Source organism: Nerophis ophidion, linkage group LG20 (assembly GCF_033978795.1).
Source record: "Nerophis ophidion isolate RoL-2023_Sa linkage group LG20, RoL_Noph_v1.0, whole genome shotgun sequence".
Lineage (NCBI taxonomy): Eukaryota > Metazoa > Chordata > Actinopteri > Syngnathiformes > Syngnathidae > Nerophis > Nerophis ophidion.
Genome location: NC_084630.1, coordinates 1,103,880 through 1,121,330, shown reverse-complemented (window position 1 = coordinate 1,121,330; position 17,451 = coordinate 1,103,880). Strand labels below are relative to the sequence as shown.

The following is a 17,451-nucleotide window of genomic DNA, read 5'->3' as shown; positions in this document are numbered from 1 at the left end:
GTGTAAGTTACCCATGTCTTGGGCACTAATACACCCCCATACCATCACACATGTGTAAGTTACCCATGTCTTGTTCACTAATACACCCCCATACCATCACACATGTGTAAGTTACCCATGTCTTGGGCACTAATACACCCCCATACCATCACACATGTGTAAGTTACCCATGTCTTGTTCACTAATACACCCCCATACCATCACACATGTGTAAGTTACCCATGTCTTGGGCACTAATACACCCCCATACCATCACACATGTGTAAGTTACCCATGTCTTGGGCACTAATACACCCCCATACCATCACACATGTGTAAGTTACCCATGTCTTGTTCACTAATACACCCCCATACCATCACACATGTGTAAGTTACCCATGCCTTGGGCACTAATACACCCCCATACCATCACACATGTGTAAGTTACCCATGTCTTGTTCACTAATACTCCCCCATACCATCACACATGTGTAAGTTACCCATGCCTTGTTCACTAATACACCCCCATACCATCACACATGTGTAAGTTACCCATGCCTTGGGCACTAATACACCCCCATACCATCACACATGTGTAAGTTACCCATGTCTTGTTCACTAATACACCCCCATACCATCACACATGTGTAAGTTACCCATGTCTTGGGCACTAATACACCCCCATACCATCACACATGTGTAAGTTACCCATGCCTTGGGCACTAATACACCCCCATACCATCACACATGTGTAAGTTACCCATGCCTTGTTCACTAATACACCCCCATACCATCACACATGTGTAAGTTACCCATGCCTTGGGCACTAATACACCCCCATACCATCACACATGTGTAAGTTACCCATGCCTTGTTCACTAATACACCCCCATACCATCACACATGTGTAAGTTACCCATGCCTTGTTCACTAATACACCCCCATACCATCACACATGTGTAAGTTACCCATGCCTTGTTCACTAATACACCCCCATACCATCACACATGTGTAAGTTACCCATGCCTTGGGCACTAATACACCCCCATACCATCACACATGTGTAAGTTACCCATGTCTTGTTCACTAATACACCCCCATACCATCACACATGTGTAAGTTACCCATGCCTTGTTCACTAATACACCCCCATACCATCACACATGTGTAAGTTACCCATGCCTTGTTCACTAATACACCCCCATACCATCACACATGTGTAAGTTACCCATGCCTTGGGCACTAATACACCCCCATACCATCACACATGTGTAAGTTACCCATGTCTTGTTCACTAATACACCCCCATACCATCACACATGTGTAAGTTACCCATGCCTTGGGCACTAATACACCCCCATACCATCACACATGTGTAAGTTACCCATGTCTTGTTCACTAATACACCCCCATACCATCACACATGTGTAAGTTACCCATGTCTTGTTCACTAATACACCCCCATACCATCACACATGTGTAAGTTACCCATGCCTTGGGCACTAATACACCCCCATACCATCACACATGTGTAAGTTACCCATGTCTTGTTCACTAATACACCCCCATACCATCACACATGTGTAAGTTACCCATGCCTTGGGCACTAATACACCCCCATACCATCACACATGTGTAAGTTACCCATGTCTTGTTCACTAATACACCCCCATACCATCACACATGTGTAAGTTACCCATGCCTTGGGCACTAATACACCCCCATACCATCACACATGTGTAAGTTACCCATGTCTTGTTCACTAATACACCCCCATACCATCACACATGTGTAAGTTACCCATGTCTTGTTCACTAATACACCCCCATACCATCACACATGTGTAAGTTACCCATGCCTTGGGCACTAATGCACCCCCATACCATCACACATGTGTAAGTTACCCATGTCTTGTTCACTAATACACCCCCATACCATCACAGATGTGTAAGTTACCCATGCCTTGGGCACTAATACACCCCCATACCATCACACATGTGTAAGTTACCCATGTCTTGTTCACTAATACACCCCCATACCATCACACATGTGTAAGTTACCCATGCCTTGGGCACTAATGCACCCCCATACCATCACACATGTGTAAGTTACCCATGTCTTGTTCACTAATACACCCCCATACCATCACACATGTGTAAGTTACCCATGTGTTGTTCACTAATACACCCCCATACCATCACAGATGTGTAAGTTACCCATGCCTTGGGCACTAATACACCCCCATACCATCACACATGTGTAAGTTACCCATGTCTTGTTCACTAATACACCCCCATACCATCACACATGTGTAAGTTACCCATGCCTTGGGCACTAATACACCCCCATACCATCACACATGTGTAAGTTACCCATGTCTTGTTCACTAATACACCCCCATACCATCACACATGTGTAAGTTACCCATGCCTTGGGCACTAATACACCCCCATACCATCACACATGTGTAAGTTACCCATGTCTTGTTCACTAATACACCCCCATACCATCACACATGTGTAAGTTACCCATGCCTTGGGCACTAATACACCCCCATACCATCACACATGTGTAAGTTACCCATGTCTTGTTCACTAATACACCCCCATACCATCACACATGTGTAAGTTACCCATGCCTTGGGCACTAATACACCCCCATACCATCACACATGTGTAAGTTACCCATGCCTTGGGCACTAATACACCCCCATACCATCACACATGTGTAAGTTACCCATGCCTTGGGCACTAATACACCCCCATACCATCACAGATGTGTAAGTTACCCATGCCTTGGGCACTAATACACCCCCATACCATCACACATGCTGGCTTTTCAACTTTGCGCCTATAACAGTGCGGATGGTTCCTTTCCTCTTTGGTCGGGAGGATAAAACGTCCACAGTTTCCAAAATCAACTAAAACTGTGGACTCGCCATACCACAGAGCCCTTTTCCACTTTGCATCAGTCCATCTTGGATAAGCTCGGGCCCAGCGAAACAGGCTGCGTTTCTGGGTGTTGTTGATAAACGGCTTTGGCTTTGCATAGTAGAGTTTTAACTTGCACTTACAAATGTAGCGACCAACTGTAGTTACTGACAGTGGTTTTCTGAACTGTTTCTGAGCCCATGCGGTGATATCCTTTACACACCGATGCAGCTCATGTGCAGTGATTTCTTCAAATACTCTGAACCTTTTGATGATATTACAAACCGTAAATTCCTTGTAAGAGCTCGTTGAGAAATGTTGTTCCTAAACTGTTGGACAATTTGCTCACGCATTTGTTCACAAAGTGGTGACCCTCGCCCCATCCTTGTTTGTGAATGACTGAGCATTTCATGGAAACTGCTTTTATACCTAATCATGGCACCCACCTGTTCCCAATTAGCTTGTTCACCTGTGGGATGTTCTAAATAAGTGTTTGATGAGCATTTCCTAGCTTTCTCAGTCTTTTTTGCCACATGTTGCAGGCATCAAATTCCAAATGAGCTAATATTTCCAAAAAAGTTTTCCAGTTTGAACGTTAAGTATCTTGTCTTTGCAGTCCATGCAATTGAATATAAGTTGCAAATGATTTGCAAATCATTGTATTCTCTTTTTATTTACCATTTACACAACGTGCCAACTTCACTGGTTTTGGGTTTTGTAAATGTGATCACTGATCCGTTCATTTTGCTGTCAATCAAAAAGGGATTCGGCTTCAGACAGAGGCTGAATCATCAAGCCCGGGTCAGACTAGGCTGAGCCCACTTTTTTCATTCACTTCCAGAGAGGTTCACCATCAGTGGGTGGGACAAAGACGTGCCTTTATCCAATGATTGTGTAGTTCAGCTGAAGTGGAACTACCCACTCAATGCGAGACTTCAACACTCTTTATCGCTACTACAATCAATGAGAAGAAAGTTGCACCAGCCGATGCAAAAGTAGTTCTTATTCTGAACAAAAGTTGAACGCGTTCTAGCGCATATTTTGTCAGATAAATGTTATCACAAAAATACATATTCGACCACTTTTTAGGGGGGATTTTTTAGGGGAAGCTGAGCTTCCCTTGGAATCTCTAACCACTTTGCAACTATTGTAAGTTGCCTTGTTGTCTTCCTTTCTCGTGAATAAGTCCAACGTCTGTGCTGCTGAACAGCGCAGTGCGTGGTGACATCATGCCTGCCAACAGTTATCAATTGTTACCAAAACTGTTAGGGCTTGGCGATATATCGATATACTCCATATATATCGCGGGTTTGTCTCTGTGCGATATAGAAGATGACTATATTGTGATATTGGAGTATACGTTCTCACGCAGTTGCTTTTAGCTGCTGGCATTACACGACAGGTTCTTCTGACTCTTTCTTGTCTCTTCTCACAGACAGCAAGCGCACCTTCTTACATACGTCACATACTCTCACCTCACACGTCACATACGTATACGCCCTCGCGGAGCAGACAGGTAGCAGCATTGGTAATGTTAGCTGTGATGCTAGCTGAGCCGTGCGAGTGGTAATACGAGAGAAAGAAGGTGCGAATGAAGGAAGAATTAATTCCCAAGGAAAACAACAGGGGGTCCATCGTCTGGCAGTGGTTTTGCTTCAAGCGGGAAAATGTCGAAACGACAACCGTAATTTTGTCAAGTGTGGGGAAAAAGCGTTACTACAAAAAGTAGCATTACTGCTAATATGTAGCATCATTTGAAAAATCACTTGCTAGAGAATGAAGAGTGCTTACTCCGCATGTCAACACACACCTACATCATCAAAATGCCGAGGCAAACATTTCCACATCAACACTGTTTTAAATTTTTTTTTATTTTTTTTTACTTGTGATTTCCTTCTGCATGAAAGTTTTAAATGAGCATATATGAATGCAATATGAAGAAGAATGTTTTATTGTAGACACATAGAATCATCATACTGCTGTGATTATATGCATCAAGTGTTCATTCAAGGCTAATGAAAAATATCGAGATATATGTCGTGTATCGCGATATGGCCTAAAAATATTGCGATATTAAAAAATGGCCATATCGCCCAGCCCTACTGTCAGGTGATTCCCAGAAATCGAAACCCTGGGAGTGGAAAACTGGTTTACGATTCCAATCCTTAAAGTCTAGTCTTGCTGAACTCTCGTGTGACGTTGTGAATGGCGACTGTCAAACACCTGGGTTTATGTGCAACTTTTGAGGCACATTTTCCACTCAGTGTTCCAAAGTGGTTCGTTCAAATTATTGGCTCCACACTGTCCACTTCCAGATGATTGTGGAATTGATTTGTGGGAATGAGAAAGCCATGTGTTTGCAAAGTTGGGTGTGAGAGCACCAAAAGTTGTCCTCGTCCGTTACTTGCTAAATGTGCAAATGTCTACCCAAAAAGCCATTTCAGCTGGCAATGGAAAGACAAATTGGAATTGAACTTCTGAGGCAATGATGGCTGATTCGGGTGTCGTAGGGATGCACTGTGCGGTTTGCTGGAGGAGGTAACAACTGAAGACAGAACACCAAGTCCCATGATACTCGCAAGTTAAATATTTGAAGGCCCCAGTTTGTGAGTGTGTCCTTTGTGCCCCTTTATTTACATTTGCCTCAGCTCAGGGCTTTAAAAAACATGCATATGAGGCTTCTCCATGATTGGCCACTAAAGTGTCAAAGCCAAGGCCTGCTCATTTGAATAGCGCCATGCCTGGGCCCCCCGTAACCAAAACAGAGTGCGGCTCAGGGCCTTGTTACCTCGTGAGAATGGGCCCGAGGTGGCAAGATAATGCTCGGATTGGTTTTCATATGTATATATCTGTCTCGCATAAGCATGGCTATAAGCTTTTGTGTGGATATAACACACTGAAGGCTGTGGGACCACTGGCCATTACATCTGAAAACAAAAGAAAATACGGATGTGACGTTAAACAGTCGCAATGATAACCGCCAGATGGTCAGTATTACAGTTTTAAATAAAAATGATTGAACATTATTTGATAAACTCACGGACTGACTGGCGCCAGCTTGCGAGCTTAAATGCTGACATGGGAAAGTAAGTTGTTTTTTTTACGTGAAAACAAAACAAACTAATACAATGTATTGTAGCCCGCAAAAGAAGTCACACAAAGTCTAACGCTAGTTTTAACTTTTATTGCCAATCTTCTAATAACAACCGGCACAATTCCAACAGATTTCACTGTACCTCCCGTGCAAACACTTTTGTCTCTGAGATGCTTCCCCGGACACACAACATGTCCTCATTCTCCGCCAACACGCTTTCAGGCACGGACGGTGTGTTTGTGATCATGGAAAAAAATTAAAACCCCACAAACATAAAACATTATCAACACAGGTAGTTGCAGTATGAATAGATATAATTAGCCTAATGTTTGTGTACAATTGAAAACTCGGCCACCGAAAAAAAGACTTTAATCACCAAAAGCAAAGCTGCTGAAACTGGATGTTAATAGTTATTGATTTGTTTTTAAATGTGTGTATACCTTTTTTGAGCCTTTTTAAAGAAAATCATATCATTGCAAATTATGCGATGATGTAGGGCTGGGCGATCTGGCCTTTTATTAATATCTCTATATGTTTAGGCCTTCTCGCGATACATGATATACATCTCAATATTTTGCCTTAGCCTTGAATGAACACTTGATGCATATAATGACAACAGTATGATGATTCTATGTGTCTACATTAAGACATTCTTCTTCATACTGCATTCATATATGCTACTTTTAAATGTTCATGCTGAAAACTAAGTCAATTGACCGAAAGTGTATTTATTAAACAGTTATTGGCACAGTGGCACAAACATTCATGTCATTTCAAAACAGAAAGTGCAAGATTGTCAGAGACATTTTAAAAGAAACTATTAGTGCACTTTTGTGCATGATGTCACTAAGATGACGGATCAAAACAACACTAAATTAAAGTGCACTTTTGGGGCAGAACTCCACTACAATAGTTTAAAACAATTAAAGTGCACTTTTGTGCATGATGTCATGCAAGATATTTCAATAAGTGTCAAATAAAAATAAGCTGCATAATAGGAAATCTAATAGTGTATATTCTTCGCTATGTGGTAGTTTATTGCGAACGTTATCGCCTTCTGTTGTGGACTATTTTTTTTTCATACGGTGTTGATGTGGAAATGGTGCCTCGGGCATTTTGTTGATGTGGCACTGGCGGAGATGTTGACATGCGGAATAAGCACTCTTCATTCTCTCGCGGGTGACTTTTCAAATAATGCTACACATTAGCAGTGCTGCTACTTTTTGTAGCAACGTTTCTGCCGCACACTTGACATATTATGGTTGTCTGTTCGACATCTTGCCACTCGAAGCCAAACCACTGCCAGACGATGGACCCCCTGCTGTTTTTCTTGGGAATTAATTATTCCTTCATTTGCTACCAGATTGGCACCTTCTTTCTCTCGTATTACCACTCGCACCGTTCCGCGAACATCACAGCTAACGTTCCCCATGCCGCTACTTCTCTGTCCCGCGTGACAGTATGTGACGTATGTAAGAAGGCGCGCTTGTTTTATGTCTCTGTGAAAAGGAGAGACAAGAAAGAGAGTGAGAAGAGCCTGAAGTGTAATGCCCGCAGCTAAAAGCAACTGCGGTAAAACGTGTACTCCAATATCATGATAATAATCATTTTCTATATCGCACAGAGACAAAGCCGCGATATATCAAGTATATTCCATATATCGCCCAGGCCTATGATGATGTCATGGTGACCTCTTCAGCTAACTACACCAGGTATCTTGCCAACATAGAGGAAACCTAGCAACCTTCATCAGACTGATTGTTTTTTTTACTCTGAGAAAACAGACGGATATGTTTTACGGCTTGTTCAAGGACCGTTGAATAGAGTAGGACTCAATCTCGCTTGAAATAATGAATATTTATAATAGATTTGATTTGTTCTTCAATTATTATTTAAATAAAACTAAAAGTTTTACTGTACAAACCAATATTTAAAATAATAAACACTTAAAAACAGATCATATACTAAGACAAACACTATCAGTGAAGCATAACAAACACAAAACATGGCTTTTTTTTAACAGTGTATTCATTTTAGTTAATAAAAAAATTAACTTGGTCAAAATATTTTAGTGTTTATAAATACTTTTTAAGCACATTACTGCAATAATAATCCCTACAAGCAGCTGCTGTTGAGGGCCCCTGACACAAGGCTGAAACTTAGAGGTGACAGAGCTTTCGCCGCTGCTGCTCCCAATCTCTGGACGACTTACTTTTAGTGTTAGACAGGCCTCCTCTCTTCCTCTTTTTAAATCACTCTTGAAAACACACTTTTATTCCATGCCCTTTAACATTTTGTGATCTCCATCCTGCTATGGCATACTATTATGCACCTGCTGTGAACCTGTTTCTATGATTTATTTATTTATTTATCGTGATCTGTTTGTGTTTCGTTGTTTGCTGGTTTTCCTTGTTATCTTTTAACCTGCCTATCGTGCAGCACTTTGGCTACCCCTGTGGTCAATTTTCAATATGCTTTATAAATAAAGTTGATTTGATTTGATTTAACCGTGATAATTTGGGTCATAACATATCATAAACGTAAGGTAACACAGTAGAAATGATGAGCTCACGCCCAAAATCGAACAAATTGTTCATTATCCCATTTTCAAACTTCTCCTAAAAGTTTTGTCCAAATCTGCCCATAACTTTTGGAGTTATTTTGCTAACTAACAAACAGACAAAACCTGGCGATTGCGGTGGTAATCATGATAGTGATGATAATCACAGAATTAGAAGTGGACAATGCTAGGAAAGGATCGGCCTGTCTAGTCTAATATGAGCAATGGAACTAATGCCCTGACCCGAATAAAAGACAGTAGTTTTTGCTAGGTGTGGTCTTACATTCATGGTTGTCTTAAATTCAGGTCAATACAGCAATGGAACTAAGGCCCTGACCCGAATAAAAGACAGTAGTTTTTGCTCGGTGTGGTCTTACATTCAGGGTTGTCTTAAATTCAGGTCAATACAGTAATTACATCAACATTGGGGTTGCAGTTTGAGAAATACATAGAAATTAAGATTTGCGGGCGTCTGCAGGGTTTTATCTTATTCATTGATTGGATTGTTTAATTGAGAAGTGTTTTTTTTTAAATATATAATTGTGTCTGTTTTTGGTGCGTGTTCAGGCCTCGTGGAAGGATGCAGCGAGCCCAGCCATGGCAGCTCAGACAAGAGGACAGCGATGCCGTGTGGAACGAACTCACCTACTTTAAAAACCTCACAAGGAAGCTTACCCTGGAAAGGTAAGTCAACTTTTAACTAAATTTGCACTAGCCATCTCTCGTTTATCACTATTAAATTAGTACTGTTGTAAACGAATTGCCGCTATGTTGGATTATTACTAATAAATCAACTATTGTCATAGTTGGAGCATAAAAACATTCTGTGGCCTTCTAAATATTTATTTACATTTTTAGAACCCTCTAAGCATGAAATAACACCCATATAGTAACCTCTGTGTTACTGATCATGAAGTTCATCAAAAGAGTTCATCTTCACTTTGGCAGACATTTGCTGACAGCTCCAATTCTACTTACACTGTCGTTTTCTGATATCGCTCGCGTAAATGTGTCACCAATGTGGAGATGTTATTGATGAGGCAGGAGCTAAAGATGAAGTCCGTCAAAAAGTTGTTCTGCCAAAAGTTGTCCAACTTGAGATTGTCACGGTGAAAATAGTGCTGTGATTAGCCTTGTTAAGTATTAACCTGTGAACAAAAGTCCTGCTTGGTGAATATCGATGGCCACGCCATAATAATAGAACAGAAAACAAATATTGTACTTTGATATATTATACAAAACCAGTGAGGTTGGCACGTTGTGTAATTGGCAAAAAAAAAAACAGAATACAATGATTTGCTAATCCTTTTCAACCTATATTCAATTGAATAGACTGCAAAGACAAGATACTTAACGTTCAAACTGCTAAACTGGATTTTTTTGCAAATATTAGCTCATTTGGAATTTGATGTCTGCAACATGTTTCAAAAAAAGCTGGCACAAGTGGCAAAAAAGGCTGATTAAGTTGAGGAATGCTCATCAAACACTTATTTGGAACATCCCACAGGTGAACAGGCTAATTGAAAACAGGTGGGTTTCATGATTGGATATAAAAGCAGCTTCCATGAAATGCTCAGTCATTCACAAACAAGGATGGGCGAGGGTCACCACTTTGTGAGCAAATGTGCGAGCAAATTGTTTTAGAACAACATTTCTTAACTAGCTATTTCAAGGAGTTTAGGGATTTCACCATCTACGCTCCGTAATATCATCAAAAAGGTTCAGAGAATCTGGAGAAATCACTGCACGTGAGCGTTGATATTCCAGACCTTCGGTCCCTCAGGCGATGCTGCATCAAAAAGCAACATGAGTGTACTGTATAAAGGATATCACCACATGGGCTGAGTAACACTTCCTAAAACCACTGTCAGTAAATGCAGTTTGTTGCTACATCTGTAAGTGCAAGTTAAAACTCTACTATGCAAAGCGAAAACCATTTATCAACAACACCCAGAAACGCCGCCGGCTACGCTGGACCCGAGCTCATCTAGTTGGCTTTGTAATCTTTTTCTTTCCTCATAGTTTGTTGTTACTTTGCGGCACCCCCCGTGTGCTGAGAGCAAATGCACGGAGTGAGACGTCTTTCTCCCTGTTTGGAGCGAGAGACAAAGAAACATAAGGTTCGACAATTCTGATTGGCGAAGATGTCTGTCACTCAGATGCCCTGAGATAAAAAAACACAAAAAACTCTGTCTCTTGCGATTATTTATTGCACTAATCAAAATTTCAATTCAATGTTGATAAATTGCGCAGCCCTGCTTTGTATTTTATTTTTAGAGCCTGCGAAGAACGATGTCCTTTTATTCATCACACCAGGTGTTTAAAAAATGGGTTTGCTCGACCGGCCTTGAACCAAACATTTGTAAAACCAACTCCCCGTGTACTCCCTTCTCTTGTTGTGTAGTGCAGCCATTGTCTGGTTTGATGCAGCGCCTCCCTGGTAAGTGCGGCACCACTGGTGACCCTCAGTGACGCTCCCCAGCAAAGCTTGGCCTCCAGCCATCATCTTCTTTTCGCCTGCGTCTCCTCCAGCCATCACCTCTCCTCACCTCCTCCTTCTGCTTTCTCTCCTCTTCACTTTTTCCTCCTCGCCTTCCCAGTTGCCTCCCTGCGGCCCTCTGTGGTGCCGCAGCATAGGTTGAGGCCAGAAAATGCGATGCCCCCCCCCTTCGTTGCTTCCCCCCTGCCCTGTCCTCCTAATCCCAGCTGAGCTCATTATGATATAGCCCGGCTGCCTCTCTCCAAGACGGAGCTGTCTGAACTAATTACAGGCTAGTAGCCCTAGTGCCGCTGATGCTGTCCATCCGCCAGCCTGCCTGCCCTCTTGCCTGCCCGGCTCCGACTGGAACCGAGCAGTGCACCGGACGTACCGAGGGAGATGGGCGTGGGGTTGTTGCTTCGGGCGGGGCCAAATAGACTACACTCAGGGTCCTTGAAACAGACCTGCGAGGGCGGAAACCACGAGGGATGAGCCTGTTTTTCCTGATGGGGCCTGTCTCTGGGCTTCGAGTCCACCCCCTGTATGTGCCCCTGACCACTCCAAGTCAGATTTAAAGCCCGTGGACTGTATTTCACTGGCTCAAAAAAATAAAAAAGTGAACCCAAAAATATAAGAATACCACATATCATGTCACCATTAGTGGTTTAAAATGATCGATAAAAATAAAAATGTTTATATCTGTAGGGCAGGGGTAGGGAAGCTAGGTGGCTCCTTTGATGACTGCATCTGGCTCTCGGATAAATCTGAGCTGACATTGCTTAAAGTCCTACTGTAATGAGATGTTCTTATTTAAACGGGGATAGCAGCTCCATTCTATGTGTCATACTTCATCATTTCGCGATATTGCCATATTTTTGCTGAAAGGATTTAGTAGAGAACATCCACCATAAAGTTCGCAACTTTTGGTCGCTAATAAAAAAGCCTTGCCTGTACCGGAAGTAGCAGACGATGTGCGCGTGATGTCACGGGTTGTGGAGCTCCTCACATTGTTTACAATCATGGCCACCAGCAGCGAGAGCGATTCGGACCGAGAAAGCGACGATTTCCCCATTAATTTGAGCGAGGATGAAAGATTTGTGGATGAGGATAGTGAGAGTGAAGGACAAGAAAAAAAAGACAGGGCAGTGGGAGAGATTCAGATGTTATTAGACACATTTACTAGGATAATTCTGGAAAATCCCTTATCTGCTTAATGTGTTACTAGTGTTGTAGTGAAATTATATGGTCGTACCTGAAAGTCGGAGGGGTGTGGCCACGGGTGTGGTGACCGCCAGTGTCTCTGAGGGAAGCCACGGAGGAGGCAAGAGATTCGCAGCCGCCTCTTTGACATATCCACGGTAAGAGCTGACTTATTACCACGATTTTCTCACCGAAACCTGCCGGTTGACATGTGGTCGGGATCCATGTTCGCTGGACCGCTCTGTTCCTTCGGGATTGTAAACAAGGAAACACCGGCTGTGTTTGTCTTGCTAAAGACAGCAGCAATACACCGCTTCCCACCTACATCTTTCTTCTTTGACGTCTCCGTTATTAATTGAACACATTTCAAAAGATTCAGCAACACAGATGTCCAGAATACTGTGTAATTATGCGATCAAAGCAGGCTACTTATAGCTGGGATTGGGCTGGAAAAAAATGTCTGCTACAATCCGAGACGTCACGCGCACGCGTCATCATACCGACGTTTTCAACAGGATACTTCGCGCAAAATTTAAAATTGCAATTTAGTAAACTAAAGCGGGCGTATTGTCATGTGTTGCAATGTTAATATTTCATCATTGATATATAAACTATCAGACTGTGTGGTGGCTAGTAGTGGCTTTCAGTAGGACTTATAAGACGATAAGTAATGAATAATTCTACTTGTAACCACAGTGTTAAAAATAACGTTCACAATATAAAAAATTCTCATGCTTTTTAATGTTCAAGAAGTTGCGTTAATGGTAAGAAGTTATTTATTTATTATTAGTTAGTGTGGGGCTTGCCCTCCTGGGGGTTCTTCAGACCACCAAGCACCGACATGCATGACTTTTTAAAACACGGACGTAGGGAGAAGTACAGAGCGCCAATAAACCTTAAAGGCACTGCCTTTGTGTGCCGGCCCGGTCACGTAATATCTACAGCTTTTCACACACACACAAGTGAAGGCAAAGCATACTTGGTCAACAGCCATACAGGTCAGGGTGGCCGTATAAACAACTTTAACACTGTTACAAATATGCGCCACACTGTGAGCCCACACCAAACAAGAATGACAAACACATTTCGGGAGAACATCCGCAGCGTAAAACACAACAGAACAAATACCCAGAACCCCTTGCAGCACTAACTCTTCCGGGACGCTACACTAGTATAGACTACGGCGTGTTGCCATACCAGGAAGTAGTTTTGGCCGTGAGTCCTATAAAGTGTGTGTACTGTAAGTATTGTACGTATTGCACACAATCTGTTTTGGTTTATATGACCAGATTTGAAGGTGTTGAAATCGCCACGTAAAAAAAAATGATTGGACTTAGACCTGGACAAACTTTATTGATCCACAAGGGAAATTGTTCCACACCGTAGCTCAGTTACAAAGGATGGAAAGGATAAGGATGGAAAAGAACGCGAAAACAAAAGATATAGACTAAAAATATAACATAGTAGGAATATAACATGTATGTAATATTTACATATTATATGTACTGTATACAATATATATTGATATAATATACATTATATTTTTATATAAATATACAATATATAACATCCCAATTACCATGTACAATAATACAGAATATGTAACAGCTGCAGCATAAAATAAATAGTAGATCCAGCAGAAAGTATACATTATAAACAAAGAGAGGTAGTCAGGTAATAGACAGTTTATCATCTATTATACAGCTGGATGGAGTGCGGATTGAAGGAGTTCTTGAATCGCAAGAGCGACTGTGATGTGTTGCAACTCTAGAGGCATTTAAATGGAATATCCAATTATCATCGAGCTAGTGCATTCAGTCAAAGTGAAGCCTAATTTACATTTAAGTGTTTTCTATAAGGAATGGAAAATATTAATATTACCTACAGTAGAGGCAGTATAGCTGAGTCTGCTATGAGTTCTTGTTTCCCCACCAAGTGTTTAAGCCGGTGTTTAGTCTGCAAATGGATGTGATGTCCTGAATAACAAAGGTAATAAAATACTGTCCCATTTAATTTGAAGTGAGTCCATCCATCCATTTTCTACCGCTTGTCCCATTCGGGGTCACGGGGGGTGCTGGAGCCTATCTCAGCTGCATTCGGGCGGAAGGCGGGCTACACCCTAGACAAGTCGCCACCTCATCGCAGGGTCAACACAGATAGGCAGACAACATTCACACACTAGGGCCAATTTAGTGTTGCCAATCAACCTATCCCCAGGTGCATGTTTTTGGAGGTGGGAGGAAGCCGGAGTACCCGGAGGGAACCCACGCAGTCACGGGGAGAACATGCAAACTCCACACAGAAAGATTTCAAGCGCAGGATCGAACCCAGGACCTTTGTATTGTGAGGCAGATGCGCTAACCCAAGGGTGCCCACACTTTTTCCTGCAGGCAAGCTACTTTTCAATTGACCAAGTCAAGGAGATCTACCTCATTCATATTCACAATTTATATTTATTTATTTATGAAAGAGACATTTTTGTTAACAAGTTAATGGTGTTTAATGATGATACGAGAATGTTTAACATTCCTTTCTTTCATGAAGACAAGGATATAAGTTGGTGTATTACCTGATTCTGATGACTTGCATTGATTGGAATTAGACAGTGGTGCTGATAACGTCCGCATTTTCAAATGGAAGAGAAAAAAAGTCTTCCTTTCTGTCCAATACCACATGAAAGTGGTTGGATTTGGCATCTCATTTGTCCAACTTGCATACTTTGTTATGAGAGTAGCATATGTGTGTGGCCCTTTAATGTCTGGCAGCAGGTGAGTGACTTCAGTGAGTGTGTGGGCGAGAGAAGAGAGGGAGCGGTCGCTTAGGGCAGAGGAGTGGCTAGTGTTTGTGTGTGGGATTTGGACTGTGTGCAAGACGTAAATAAAAAGCCAGGATTTACAACTAATCTGGACTCGTCATTTTGCCATGGAGTCTGGAATTGTGAAGACCCACTGCCGGGTAAAGTGAAGGGTGTTGCCCCCAGAATCCATGGGCCCTGGAGAAGTGTCTCGCCTGCGCTCCTTGACTACGGTCTAGGCGCCGGAAGCAGGAAAGGTGCAACAACTTTATAAGAAATACATTGGCATCAAACTCCGTAGCTTGCTAGCTTGTGCACGCTATCTTTCTGAGACTCTTATTTTGTTAGCACAGGCAGGATGAAGCAGGTCTTTTATGGTGAAGACAGGAACTGTGCAGTCGGTCTTTAGAGTTTTGACAGCAGGAGTCTGTCGAAATAAAACGTGTTTCTCTCCGTCCTGTCAGTGATTTTTTTTGTTAAAGGGGAACATTATCATCAAACCTATGTAAGCGTCAATATATACCTTGATGTTGCAGAAAAAAGACCATGTATTTTTTTAACCGATTTCCGAACTCTAAATGGGTGAATTTTGGCAAATTAAACGCCTTTCTGTTTATCGGTCTTTTAGCGATGACGTCAGAACATGACGTCACCGAGGTAACACACCCGCCATTTTCATTTTCACATTACAAACACCGGGTCTCAGCTCTGTTATTTTCAGTTTTTTCGACTATTTTTTGGAACCTTGGAGACATCATGCCTGGTGGGTGTGTTGTCGGAGGGTGTAACAACACTAACAGGGAGGGATTCAAGTTGCACCACTGGCAAGAAATCTGCCGCCAGACCCCCGTTGAACGTACCAAAGTGTCTACCGGCGATGCTAAGACAGACATGGCACAGAGATGTATGGATAACCTGCAGATGCATTTGCAACCATTAAGTCAACAAAATCACAAAGGTGAGTTTTGTTGATGTTGTTGACTTATGTGCTAATCAGACATATTTGGTCACGGCATGACTGCCAGTTAATCGATGCTAACGTGCTATGCTAATCGATGCTAACATGCTATTTACGCTAGCTGTATGTACATTTGAAACTAGATACCCACATTTGATGTGAAACAAACACTTACCAATCGATGGATTTAAGTTGCTCCAGTGTCACAAGATGCTGATCGTTTGGTCCGCACATTTTACCGGCGATGCTAATAAGCCAGCTATGCTATGGGCCACTTCATTAGGTACACCCACGCTATGGCCGTCAATAGCTATTCGCTCAATAGCTTCAATTTCTTCTTCAATTTTGTTTTCGCTATCTGCCTCCATACTCCGACCATCTGTTTCAATACATGCGTAATCTGTTGAATCGCGTAAGCCGCTGAAATCCGAGTCTGAATCCGAGCTAATGTCGCTATATCTTGCTGTGGTAACCGCCATGTTGTTTGTATTGGCAGCACTGTATGACGTCACAGGGAAATGGATAGTGGTTTCGAAGATAGCGAAAATAAGGCACTTTAAAGCTTTATTTAGGGATATTCCGGGACCGGTAAAATTTAGAAAAACATTTCAAAACAATACAAAAAGCTACTGGGAACTGATTTTTATTGTTTTTAACCCTTTTGAAATTGTGATAATGTTTCCCTTTAATAATGAGCTCGCAGCAGCCAGCGTCATCTCACAAGATCCTCGGGTGCCGAGAATTTTCAAACAACTGACGAAAGTGAAGTTTTGGTGAAGATTGATGATTGCTCATTTTTATGTCTATTTTTTTAATGCTTGGCTTGCAATCGACTGACACACCCTCAGCGATCGACCGGTAGCTCGCGATCAACGTAATGCCCACCCCTGCACTAACCCCTCTTCCACTGTGCTGCCCAAAGTGAGTCGATACCCAGTAATACCGCAAAAATTCAGTCAATATCTACAAAAGTACGGAACTCAGTATCCATCCCTACTTGTAAGTGTTACGAAAACCATGGCTTCTGGTTTTATGACCATTTGAACCTGGAACAAATGACCAAATTGCATATTATTTTCTATGGCCAAACACAGTCTTGAAGTTATGAGGGACTTAGCAGTCCACCAGTGTCAAGACACCTGCAAAGTCAAACTGAGCAGATGTGCCCTGCCTTTACTAACTTACCTCCATCCCTGTTGTGAGCAGCAGAAGTGAAATGTAAGCTCGGACGCAAAGCGGATCCATCACGTACCAGAAATGACGGCGTTTTTAGGAGAGTATAACCACCGGGGCAAGTCGTCACAGCTTGCAGTTCCGTTGACCGTGTTGAACATAATTACACAAGTGAAGGTTATGCTATGTAAGCGCCGGGGCAATCATTTTACTAATGGCCAATTAACTCCCGGTAGTAGTAAAATTTAGAGCCAAATAAAGAGTGCTTTAAAAAGCTTCAAATT

General features: G+C 42.2%; 1 protein-coding gene across 1 annotated transcript in view; it reads left to right on the top strand.

Annotated features, from left to right (window-relative positions):
* cntln (centlein, centrosomal protein) overlaps window positions 1-17,451 on the top strand; it is a 429,542-nt gene that overhangs the window by 118,933 nt on the left and 293,158 nt on the right. Inside the window, 1 exon segment of the mRNA XM_061880275.1 lies at window positions 9,131-9,247. Coding sequence (XP_061736259.1) covers window positions 9,131-9,247 — 117 coding nt within the window.